The following is a 12861-nucleotide window of genomic DNA, read 5'->3' as shown; positions in this document are numbered from 1 at the left end:
TTTGCTCATCAAAAAATGCCAAAACTGCTACCGTGTTGTTGACTTGTTTTGATTCGACGACATTTTTGCAAAACCTCGTACTAACCTGGAAAATGACGGCGGCATCACGTTTTTCCCGCCAAAATGACGCTGGTTTGCGCGCACTCACTGTTGCCTTATGAGAATATCTCGTACTTGTAGTCGTTCTCGTACTAGAATCTAAAGCTCTCTAATGTAAATTGGCCACCGTACAGAGATTCTAAAAGCGTTAGCCATTCGCTCTGACGAAGGGCTAACGCTCGAAACGTCAGCTTTTAGAATCTCTTTACGGTGGCCAATTTACATTATCAACTCCGTTGATAAAACCAAAATTTTTGTATACTACTTTAGCTTCCCCACCGACGCAGCACCACAGTTTCTTTAGAAACTACCCCCTTCAAGCAAGAATTAGCTGCGTGCTTATAACTAATCAAAATCGAGCTGGTCACACCAGTGTATAATAATAATAGTTAATGGCCTTTTTCGATATATTAACATTCAGTTGACAGTGAGGCATTGAGGACAAAGACAAGGGAAAGTAGACAATATGTAAATATTTTTCAAAATCATTCCAACACTATCAAGCTGAATATTTGATATTTCGAAAATGGCCCTAGCCGTTTCCGAATGACGTCACGGCAGCCATATTGGTGTTCCAAACTAATCCTCTGGGAATTGAAAAATATTTTTTTGCAAATAGTTTCTTTTGTTTCATTGCATTTGGAAGAGTGAAAACGCTGAGAGAGAATGGTTGACAATGGTTGGTTGACTACAAAGCACTGGGTTCTCCAGGCTCTTCTCGTTCAAACTCATCAGAGAGCCGACTGGATAAGGCTGGAGAGCAAAAATGGTGTACGACAAATTTAAGGGCATTGAACAACAAAGTATGCCTCTTTCTCGACAACAAACCTTCAACGATGAAGAGTCAGTGGCTCAGGCAAATGTAGTAAATTGCGTTGATGGAAAAACTCCGAGAGAACACCAAATAGGTTGGTGGTATTGCTGAAAATAGCATGCACTATTTAAATCATGATGTCTGCCATCATTGGCAAGTGTGAGGCCAACTGTTAGAAATATTTGTTGTCATTAGGCTTGAAAGAATATCTACCTTTCTTTTTTCCAATTTAGGGAAAAAAGTCGCTAACTTCTTAGAGTGAAGCGGCTGTCGACTTTTGCTACTTATAGAAAGGACTGTCGGGTATTAATTAAATCTGTTGGTATTAACCAACACGAAATGCTACTAACTATGGTAAAATCAAGTGGGCTTTGCCAAAGTGAACAATCACAGTCTGTGTGCTAAGTGATAGATTGGGGAATTTTACAGAATGAAGATCGGTCAGTGTAAAATGCAGACTGCAGACTGCAGACCAGGGGTAAAATGCAGACTGAGGTTATAACGTAACTGTTGAAAAAGCCCAAATCCCTTAGAAATGCTAAACTTAGGCCTAATTAGGCCTAAAACAATATTTAGGCTTAATTGTTAGCATTTCTAATGGGTTTGGGCTTTTTCAACAGTTACGCTATAACCTCAGTCTACATTTTACCCCTGGTCTGCAGTCTGCAGTCTGCAGTCTGCAGTCTGCATTTTACACTGACAGGAATGAAGATACTCAGTTTAAGAGTAAGCATCTCATATTCCCCAATTTTTGACTCTTTTTAGAAAAAAAATCCAGTGTAATTTTGATTATTCTTGCTTAACAGAAAGCACACAAAGACTCATCGGTTTTGCCATTGGGACTGGCAGGTAGGGTGGAGAAATAGCATTTTATCCCATTGTAGTGTGCAAATAAGAAGACTGTGAGATGGTAATTATTATTGTCACTGATCCAAGAAGTATGCTTTTGAATTAATGCTGCCCTCAATAAACACTGCCCTTGAATAAATGCCACATCAGAATTTCTAAGAGTTTTGTAAATGCTGCTGCATTTCATCAAGTAAAGACTGTCATGGCAAACGTATTATTTCCTTTCAAACAAGGAATATAAATTAAAACTTATACAAGACAAATCAACTTTGGCACTTTTAAATAATGAGTAGTGCTTGAAACCTATGTGTTCTTCTAAAATCTGCCTTGTATGACACCCAGACTTAATTAAGGTTATAGCCAGTCATATTTAAGTGTGAGTACATTTAAAATGTGTAAAAAGAGAATTTTCTCATAGTCTATATCTTATTAGATGTTTTGGTGTGTAGTATCGCTGAGTATTTTTACAAGTAGTGCTGTATTTTGATGAGCGTGCTAAGATGAGTCAAAATACAAACAACAAGTAGAAATACTCAGGCAGCAATACTACATACCAAAACATACTCTTGGAATTTACATTTGCTTGAGGAATATTTAAAGCTAATATCTTCAGGCAAATAGTTATTTTACCATAGAGACCATACCACTGCATTAGATGTTGCTGCTTTTTTCTCTTGTCTATGTAACACAAAACCCTCATTTTCTAATGGCACACCTTTTCTCTCCCAAGAGTGTCAGGCAAAATTTTTACTCTGTCTAATGTCTGATAGTTTTACCCAGGGTTCTCCTTATCAGGCGGTAAATGGAAAAATTTACCGCTTGTAAGAGCACTTATTACCGCCTGCAAACGCTCAGAAGTCGTTTATCCTTTGCAGAACGTCCAACATTAACCAATTGCTTTACCGGTTTGAAAAGGTGCCATACCTGTTGCACTGAAAACTAGGGAGAACCCTGTTTACTTGTCAGTAGGGACCCCGTAAGGGATGAAAGGGTTAAAGGGGTAGTATCATGGGAACTATCCCTTCTATTTTGGCTATAAATTTACTTAATCAATTTTCAGGGTCTTTTTCATTCTTAAATTGTTTCTGGATCACTGCATTGAGATAAAAATCGATCAAATTTTGAAAGAAAAATGAGCCACACTAAGTTATTACAGAATTTATGTAAGGTGCAAGGGGAGTACTTGAAAACGTTTGCCCGATGTTTTCAAATTGGCTTTCATTTTAATTTTGGCTACACGTAACCAGAAACACTTAAGAATGGTTTCTGTGAGCTAAGATACATGTAGCCGTTTTGAAGAAAATTTGGCCATTAATTTTTGTTTGCCATCAGTAAACAGGTCTCCTTTGCTTTCCAGATTTTTACTAAAATCCATGACACTGCCCCTTTAACTTTAGTTAAGTCTTGTGTAAGATGGCTGCTGCTAATTTCAGTGAAATTAACATTTGATTGTCATTGTTATAGTATATTAGCTGCGCAGTTTGTAACACATCCATTTACAGTGTTCAGGAGACAGTGCCAGGTACGAAATCCTTGACTTACAACATGTAATGAACTTCTTAACTTTCAAGTCATTTTTCCTTCGTTCCATTCTTCGTCATCTCTCTTTGTTTTGTTTTTAGGTGAACCATGGTGCAAGAAAGTACCACTTGTCCCCTTTCACTGTCTTCCAGATTTTAATAAGGTTGGAGAGAAGCCAGGTCAGTAATAAACTTAAGGTTGCCAAACACAGCTTCAAGCATTAGGATACACTCAATAAAATAACAGTATGGTACTTGATTCTGGTCAGACGAGGGAAGTGCCATTATTTTAATTAATTTATCTAGTGAACTGGAGTCTGTACTCTGTAGATCCCCTTAACAGGCCATCTGATAGGGTGCAAGGAAAAAATGCAAATTGTGCGAAATTTGCAGGGCATATTATGTGATTAGAAAGGCCAATTAAATTACGTGATCTTTTTCTGAGCAATTTTAAGCTTGTTTTTCAAGGTTTCAGGATAAAAAAACACGTTTTTACTGCCCTAAAGACATTTTGAACATAAGTGAACAGTAATTATGGATCTTGATTGACATTAGTTCGGACAAGTAAAAAAAATGAGGTCTTCTGCACTATTGGTGCACCACGTTAAAAATTGAAAGGACACAGGTACTGTACCATGCCAAATGAATGATCAATAATTAGTAATATTCCTGTATGCTACGACTAGCTTCTTACACTTTGTTTTTGTGTACAGTATTATATTTCTGAACAGATTTCCTAATCTGAACAAAGCGCGTGTTTGTGTTACACCAATTGGCGACTCTTTAAGAATGAGACTCGTACCAGGCCCCCCACATGCAAAATAACGCCGTGAACTTCGAATATTTACGAAATTGAGGGTAACAAAGGCTTTTTAGCCGTTTTCCAAGGTAAATCGTCTTAAAAATGGTGTATTTATGCAGGAACTCCTAAGAAACTTGTTGATTTATGTTTTATTTTATGAATTTTCTGCGTTCTTTTATGAATTATGCGATTTTTTGTGAATTCTGTGATCGGATGCGATTTGAGGCTGATTGTGCGAAATCGCACCATCGCGTAATATCAGAAGGCCTGCCTTGAGTTGCTGTGGCAACCACATGTTTACTACATGCATACCACTGAAAGAGGCAAATCAAAACAGAAAAGGTCAATAGTCTTTCCCTCAAACTACATGGGAGGACGGTGGCATGGTCCCAGACCAGTGTTTAGGATGATGGGTTTGCATGCGGTTGCCCTGGGTTCAAACCCCGTTCTGACCCCTTGTTTGAGTTTGTTTCTGGTTGTCCCAGATTCAACTCTACCATGGTTTGTAAATAGCCAACTGGTTGCCTCCTGCTAGTTGGGGTTCTTAATCATCTTTCTTTCAAATTATTAAAAGTGGAGTGCCTGTGAACTAGCTTGACAGCTAAGTGCACTTCCACTATAAATAAAGCATTTACATATTTTTACATGCAAAGTTTAAAACAAAAGCAAAAGTCCAGTACTCAACCCTTGATAATAGGCTGAATAACAAGGTGGTAAATTTACTATGAAAATCTGAAAACTGTGAACACTAGAAATGTTTATGGAATGTTATTGTTTTTCAAGTAAAAGGCCAATCATGTGCGAGAAAACTAATTAAAACCACATCTAGTAAGGGTAATTACTTTGTGGTTTCATGTCACTTCTGTTTGGTTGGCAGCTGCACAATGGGAAATGTTGAAATCAAATCAAAGTGTTCACGGTTTTCATATCGGCGCGGTTACATGTACTGTAATGCAAAGCTTGAAGAAAATGAAGAATTAAAGAAAGTGTGAAAGAAATTTGTTGACTGTAAAATTTCATTATTAATGCATAGACACTGATAAGGAAAAATTAATAAGAAAAGACTAAGGAGACACTTTGACATAAGTTTCATGTATTTCTGTGCCACTGAAAAAGATAACAATTACAATTTTTAAATAATTTACTGTTTTTAACCAGCCATATTGGCTAGGTGACAACTTGATTATTTTCATGGTTTGATTTCAGGGTTATGGATCACTGTGGAAGGGTTGTGGCAGTACATATGTTGTATCTGCTGTTAACTTCTTTAGTGAAGCAGCTATTAGCAGCCTGACCCATCTGCCTCAGTAAGTTGCAGAAAAGTCATTGCTGTATTGTGTTGTATTGAAATAACATGCCACAGCAGAAAAGATAGAAAGGGAAGGAACTTTATTTAGTAAGCATCTTGTTGTACTAGCACTCGGCTGGAGCACTAATTGGGGACATTGTAAATTGAAATTAACAATTAACACAAATTAAGTCAAACTTTTGTGACAAAGTGATGCGTAGTTGGTCCAGTGGTCCGGTTGGTCCAGTCCAGTGGTCCAGTGGTCCAGTCGATATCCAGACTTAATTTCGTGCAAGTTGAATTTTCAATCTCTCTGCTCTACATCAAGACGTTTTTGCTGGGCACTCCAGGTTTCTTCTCTCATCAAGAAGCATCATTTGATTTGACTTCAATTTTACTTTATCATCAGTGTCGCCAACTCATGGACCTCTTGAGACTTGAGTAGTGATTATGATACGTAACTTAAATACAAGAGTTTTGGTTCTCATCAAGGTTGCTTTCCAGATACTACAATTTACCTCCCCCCACCCCCCCCCCCCCCAATAAAAAAATAAACGAAAAAATATATATACATGTATTTGATTAATGATTTTTAGTCATCCCAATTATTTTGCATGGGTCAGCTTTACTTGAACTTGCTGTTTTTCAACAGCACCTGAAGCAAATTGCCCTACACACATTACAACATTGATTTTTGCGAATTTGCGTATAAGGAAGTCAAAACTTGTGCTGTTTTAATTTTTTCCATGGCTATTCAGAATTTTGGGGTCCCACATGTTTTGTGTTATTCAGTGTTAAAATAGTTTGATTTTTCTCAGAGACGCCCCCAACAGGAAGAGTTCATGTAAGGATTTAGGAGGCCATCTTCTGCTTAAAGGGTAAAGAATAACTTTTTGTATCGAAACTGAAACGGGGCTGTGCGTGACCTGAATTTTTTTTTCTGTGATTTTACAGTGATGCTATACTTAGCAGTTGATGATTGATGCAGCTATCCTTCTGTGATGCATACGTTTAATGAAGTACAAAGTTACAACATAATTTATCATGCGAATTGCCTGGCAAAAATACCTTCTTTTTTCACGTTTACTGCAAAAATAGGCAATCTAATAAGAGCACCTTATAACTTTCAGGTTAAGCTTGGCGATCAGTATGCCAGTGGCTGCCGCAAGTTTAACAGAGACCGTCAAGGTTAGTTACATGATATTTATAATATTTAGTATCACCCAACCAGTGGATTTTGCATTTTGATTGCCTACGCTACTAGATGACTGTTAGTAATAGTCCTCGAGTATCGAAAAGCGTGACGCTTTCTTTCGTTTTATTCCGGCCAAATAAATATTTTTTCAACTTGCAACTTTATTATTGTCTTTTCTGTTCAACTTGATGGGCGATACTAAAACAATTAGACCTTTCGCGTTGTTGACAAATCGAAATTTCGGTGATGTCAAAGAACTTTGAATTGAAAACATATGTCATGAAGGGAAAGTACGGAAGTCCTACAATAGTTCAAGTTTTAGTAATGTATGTTCAGGTTTCTTTCAGTAATGTGTACGTATCACTTGTGCACAGTATTGTGTCTCAAGTTGAATGAGTTGCAAATAGACTTATCATTTTTTGTGTGACAAATTTACTCAACGTGCTTAACATTAGGTGTACAGCAGTTCTTGTGGAAATTTTTGTCGTATACTTCATATGGTTTTTAAGGGACCGTGCTCTTGTTGGCTAACAACATTCAACTTGCGTGGTCGCAGATGACTCACATGGTGTGGCCAGTTGTAGGTGATATTGAGATGTTTGATTCTAAAATTGTAGCAATGAAAGTAGCATGAGCATTGCGGCGTGCGTTTAAAACAGGTCTATCAAATAGCTCACCAACGCCTCACTCTCGACCCCAGAGCTCTTCTCTATTGAGAGCTCTGGGGAACCCTGATACAAAGTGTTTTCTCGTTGGTTTTCGTAAAGAACAATCAAAAGCGTCTCTAATTGGTGCATTCATGTTAGCACGGGGAGTGAGCAGGCGCCGTAAGGTTCAAATAGCCATTTTTTTGGCTATAAGAACCCTACGGCGCATGTGTTCCAGCATAAAGTTACCCAGAGCCTAGGGTCATGCGCAGACATAAGATCCGAGGCTCTGGTGACGAGAACGACCAACGACTCCGCCAATAGCTTCGGTCACGCGCATGTTCATCATGCACTTACGATCGAGTGGTTTCAATTTTGCCAGAATCCACTGCACTGTAAGTTTTTGGAGGTAATCTTAAACACTTGGACGTTTAACGGGTATTTATCTCTTCTCTTATCATCAGAGTGATCTCACCCGCGACCAAGACAATATGATAGAAAGTCTTAAGGACTGGATGTACCGCGTCGTTGGATGGGATAGGTCTTCAGGTCGACATGGCCGTCTTCTGCCTATGTGGACTCTGGTACTACCCACAGTGCTCCACGGCCTGCTCAGCTACGTTTTGGGCACCTTAATTCAACATTTGGTGTTAATGAAACTGAAGGGTAGGGGCCTTCATTCGTCACATGACCAAAGTAATACGTCATCCGATGAGGAACCACCCGATCCCACCGACATGACTCAAACGTACTACCCTGAGCTTGTAGCCAATTTTTTAGCGTTGTTTGTGCCGGAGATTCTGTTATATCCACTGCAGACAGTTCTTAATCAGCTGTATGTTCAAGGTACGCGGACGATCGTTGATGATTTGGACTCTGGGAGCGGAGTTGTACCGCTTTGTACCAATTACGATGGTGTAATGGACTGTTTCCATTCTATCTGGAGAGACGAAGGACTTGGAGGCTTTTACAAAGGATTTGGTGCATTACTGATTCAGTTATTTATACACTGGGTCATACTAAAACTGACCCAGTTTGTGTATAGAGAAATGTCCCAGGATTTCAAAGGCAAATAACGCACGACGCGCTTTGAAAAGGAGACTAATTAATTGAAAACCACGTTGCACTTGCAAACTCGGTAGGTTTTTTCATCGGGTAGTAGCTGGTCGTGGTCAGGTTTTCTATTTTCGTTGGTGTATAGTGTCTTCGAACTGGTTGAACGACGGCGTCCTATGGAAATTGTCAGTGAAAGAAGTGCATTTGGATTCTGTTTTTAAACTGATTCATACCTATCCAGGGATAGACTGTGTTACAGTTTTGTAACCTTGGCAAAAATAAATGAGGTATTAGTTTTAACTACCTTACTGTTTTATGATTGATGACTGAATTGTAATAGTTCTTTGAGTGGAAAGAGTGCTATGTGATCCGATATTTTTAAGGGAATGAGGGACTGAGATATCCCGCAGAGTGCCTTCCTTTCAAGGGATATTTACTTCCACTTCAAGAAACCTGAAGATTTGCCATATCGCGCGTTTTTGTGCATAAACGCAAACGGACAGCTTCGATCATCGGTTGTCTTAAACGTGCAGTAGTGCTCATTAACTCGATTTGATCAAAAAGGTGATAAATAAACGCATGACGTTGTTGGAGTTCTTTACCGTTGGATTCGCTGAATAGGCCATTTCCGAGTTCATGTCTGCCTCCTCTTCAAAACAAGTCTAAGTGCGAAGTATTTGTGATGGTAATTAGTTCTACTTTACATATGAATGAAAACTAATTTTCATAACAAAAAATTCGCACTTAGACTCGCTTTGAAGAGGAGGCAGACATGAACTCGGAAATGGCCTATTACCAGTAGATTTCCACATCCAAGCTTGGAAGCCCTTCCCCAGATCATCGATTAGTATCTAGGCCCCAGTTGTTCAAACCATAGACCTTTTTGCAGATACGGCGGCTATTTTGATTTCTATTGTTTCGAAAAACATTGTGTGATGCTTAGGGGACAAATTAATATGTATTTGCCCCCTGGGAATCCCATAATATATATATTTCAAACGAATCTGCAAAAAGGTCTATGGATAGCGCAATGCTATCCGTCGGATAAATCACTATCCAGTGGATAAGTATAGCGAAACCAATTGCGCTTTCCTATAGGCCTACAGGCCTATCTAGTCTACCTGTAACCTAAAATATAATCCGTCATAAGTCTGCCCGTAGATATTTAACACTGAATTATTCCCCCAAATGAAGGTGAATAGTTCACTGTTAGCTAATTATCCACAACTTTCGCACTGATTAGTAACTGTTTTGGTTTTTACCTCTAAGCCTGAAAAACCAAGGGACCAATAACACACCGAAGATCACCGTGAGCCATTTTGTTCCTTTTCGGCTGCTCGTGGGTGATTACCTCTGATCTAATCAATCAGAACGCAGCGCGAAAAGCACTGTTCATTCGTGTTGTCAAGTTGCTTGTTCTAAAAGGACAAAAGCGTTCTTTCCGGTTTCCTTTATTTTTGACATCAAAAACGTCACAGAACGCTGTTGTACTTGTTAGAGATCTCGTCTCGAGATTTGTTTCTGTGCGTCTATAAAAATTACCTTGCAGCGACTGAAGTATGCATGCGCGAATCTGGCATCCAAAATTACGGCAAGATTTCTTTGTCTTCTTTGTCCTTTTCAATAAATATATTATTCAACTGCCAAGCGCAACGTGGAAGATCTTACCCAAGGCGCTACAGGAATCGACTTTTAGCAGCCCCGAGAATGACGAATTCCTCGTTGTTGGTACTCGTCAGTTTTTTCTAAAGGTCCCTGGGGTAATCCGTCTGTTTGTTTTGTTGTTGTTTTCTTTAGGAAAAGGAATAACACCTGTTCTAGCGCAAGGAATCTCTTGGTAATTTTTTTCAACGTCCAACGTGGCATTTGCTTTCATCAACCTCGTTCCCAGGGCTTTTTTCCGCCCTTCTCTCGGCGCAGAAAAGCATTTCTTGTTGCCAAACAAGAAGCAAGGCCGCTGATCAAGTGAGAGAATGGGCTTTCTTGAGCTCTTGGTGGAACAGGCCCGAAGGTGAAGGGACATACCTCTCTCTCGTTTGCCCCGGAAAGAGCCTGCAAGCGGGCTAAATTCGTACACAAAGTTGGCCAAAAAAATACAACTACAGTCGCGGAAGGTCTAGCCTGCAAACGCAGACGAATTTCCGGCCGTCCTTTTTCTGTTTTCCGGAAGAGAAAGGACGGCCGAAAATACGTCTGCGTGCGCAGGCTATCAAACGTCCCACTAGCGACGAGACCCAAAATGTCGAGCCTAAAGGCGCTGTTACACTGTGCAAATTGTCTCGCAACGCCATTGCGAGACAATTTGCCCTGTGTAACATACCTTGCAACAGCCAAAAACGTTGCGAGACCACGTGCAGAAAACGTTGCGGAAAGTAGAATTGAGTTGACTGTATTTTATTGCAAATGAAACACTTTTACGTCTCACTGCTGTTTTAAATAATTAAATACATTTTATGTATTTCAAAAGGCACAATACAGACAGGTAAAAGAGACATGTTTCCTAGATACAGTTTGTAACTAAACATTGTTAATTATGACATTTTGTTTCTAGCGAATTATAAAAAAAATGATGCTAAATGACTTGTCGAGTCAAAACTGCGCTGCAGTTATTCTGAAGACGGCGTTTCCCTGAACATCACCGGAGAGTATTCTCGGTTTTCACATGACGTCACGGCCGCCATGTTGGTGCCCCTAAACAAAGAAACGGCGGCCATGTTGGAGCCCCGACCAAATCATCCGGGCATTCAATTCTATTATTATGCAAACGTTTTTTTTGTTTTCGTTGAAAAACATTCTGGATCGTTCTACGTGTAAAATGGTAAAATGTACACCAACTATAGCTCTCTAGGAAACAACGTTGCCGTTGCCTTGCCCTTGTTTCTGGTCTTTAAATAGGAAAAACTTACGTCAAACTTCTATCCAAAAAAAGGACGCATCTAAATTTATTTTACAAGACTCTCAATGAGATGACAGAGGAAAAGGCTCTAAATTATGGCTAAATTCATTTGCGCAATTGTAAATTATTACCTCCCGTAATCGAATGGATGAGAAGGTGACTACACTCGGAATGATCTGGATACGATTGTCCAGTGGCACAGCTTTTGTGCCAAAATCGCTAATTCTATGGAGCCCGACTTAAATATATTCTGCTTATTAAGTTCCTTAAGACCCTACGAAAGCACACCAAAAGAACCATATAGTACTTTTAAACCCTTTCCCCACCTTTGTTTTACTCCAAATAGGCCTTTTTCGATATATTAAAATTCAGCTTGAAAGAGAGGTTCTGATCGAGAACAAAGACAAAGGAAAGTGGATGATATGCAAATATTTTCACATTCATTCCAAAGTGTTTCCATTGTTTTTGTCTTCACTGCCTCACTATCAAGCTGAATATTTGATATTTCGAAAATGGCCTATTGAAGGAGAAGCCCTACAAGAAGAGATAAAATCCAATGTTGTTATTTCTATTCCCGCGAGAATAGTCTAAAACAATGCACTCTAAAAAGATTTGAGAAAAAAGAGAATTACAAAAAGAGAATTTTTTCAAAGTTTCACTCCGAACTGATACTTAAAATTCCAGGAAACTGAAGAACAGCATTTTAACGAAGTTTGGTTCCCTAAAACAGTAAAGAAAAATGAAAATAAATAACAGTGATGATGTTCATTATTTAAATTTTCTCTTCATCAACTCTAATGACACCAAAAGAAACTGCACAATTAGCAGCGTTTACAGAGTGTCTCACGGCAGAGAAACAGTTACCCTTTTTTCCTTTCACTACTAGTCAGATTTCTTTTGGATTCTCTCTCCAATTAAATCGAGAGAGATCAACCCATCCATAACTATTTGTGTTGATTTTTGATTTTCATAGTTCTTTTAGTTCAAATATGAGTCTTTTATTTATGGGCACTTCAAATCTTCATTCTCTATGGGTCAATTCTCAGACTTTCCTTTCGATTCGTTACAGTAAAAGTAACTGTCATTACTTGGTTCATAAACAATCTTATACAATCAACATGCTATTTTCCGCAATTCAAAATCTGTTTGTCAGTGGCTTTAAATGTACATACGCATCAAGCATAGTTATGCAAAACAGTGACATTCATGCAGGAATTACGTTTCTGGCGGGTTTTATCAAAGGATCAAAATTCAATCTTGCTTTCTCAGTAACATGTATTTGGTTACACACTGCAGAGGCAACATTTTTCCTGCACATGCAACTCTATGTCATTATAAACCCATAGTAACCCAGTAACCCCTCCACCCAATCGGATGCTTTCTTACCTGATAGTTTCGTGCCGGAATAGGTGGTGGCAGTGAACCATCCTTTCTCTTGGGAGACTTCATGGGGAGGGCTGGAGCATTTCCGTTGCCATTTTTCTTGTTTTTGACCTGATGGAAAAGAAAAAGCAAAAAAGCAAAAACGCATTAAAAACACTATAGCTAATGGAACATGGCCGTTAAAAGAAATTCCCTAGATTTCATTGTTTTGCCTTCTGGTCTGTTTTTTGATGACTAATACACCTTATTCCAAAATGGCCGCTATTTAGATATTCTTTTGTTTTTATTCAAATTAGACCTTGATGCCTCGTT

At 38.8% G+C, this 12861-nt stretch overlaps 2 protein-coding genes across 2 annotated transcripts in view; one reads left to right on the top strand and one right to left on the bottom strand.

Annotated features, from left to right (window-relative positions):
- The first annotated feature begins 766 nt into the window (after positions 1-766).
- LOC137990676 (mitochondrial outer membrane protein SLC25A46-like) lies at positions 767-8862 on the top strand. The gene is made up of 8 exons (XM_068835799.1): positions 767-1007; positions 1720-1762; positions 3227-3284; positions 3385-3462; positions 5291-5391; positions 6191-6250; positions 6503-6560; positions 7679-8862. Exons 1-8 carry the CDS (start codon positions 866-868, stop codon positions 8288-8290), a joined length of 1152 nt encoding a protein of 383 aa, XP_068691900.1. The 5' UTR covers positions 767-865; the 3' UTR covers positions 8291-8862.
- A 1782-nt stretch (positions 8863-10644) lies between these two features.
- LOC137992816 (myosin-IIIb-like) overlaps positions 10645-12861 on the bottom strand; it is a 44683-nt gene continuing 42466 nt past the window's right edge. Inside the window, exons 31-32 of the mRNA XM_068838348.1 lie at positions 12553-12660; positions 10645-11887 (exon numbers count right to left, since the gene is read on the bottom strand). Coding sequence (XP_068694449.1) covers positions 11870-11887; positions 12553-12660 — 126 coding nt within the window. The 3' untranslated portion in view covers positions 10645-11869. The remainder of the gene's footprint in view (positions 11888-12552; positions 12661-12861) is intronic.

Source organism: Montipora foliosa, chromosome 2, assembly GCF_036669935.1.
Source record: "Montipora foliosa isolate CH-2021 chromosome 2, ASM3666993v2, whole genome shotgun sequence".
Lineage (NCBI taxonomy): Eukaryota > Metazoa > Cnidaria > Anthozoa > Scleractinia > Acroporidae > Montipora > Montipora foliosa.
The sequence above is the reverse complement of the archived record's forward strand: the minus strand, read 5'-3'. Positions and strand labels throughout refer to the sequence as shown.

Coding starts and splice junctions, on each gene's coding strand:
- LOC137990676 (XM_068835799.1), top strand. CDS start 866: ATGGTGTACGACAAATTTAAGGGCATTGAACAACAAAGTATGCCTCTT. Junction 1,008..1,719: donor TCCGAGAGAACACCAAATAG/GTTGGTGGTATT, acceptor CTTGCTTAACAG/AAAGCACACAAAGACTCATC. Junction 3,463..5,290: donor TAAGGTTGGAGAGAAGCCAG/GTCAGTAATAAA, acceptor GTTTGATTTCAG/GGTTATGGATCACTGTGGAA.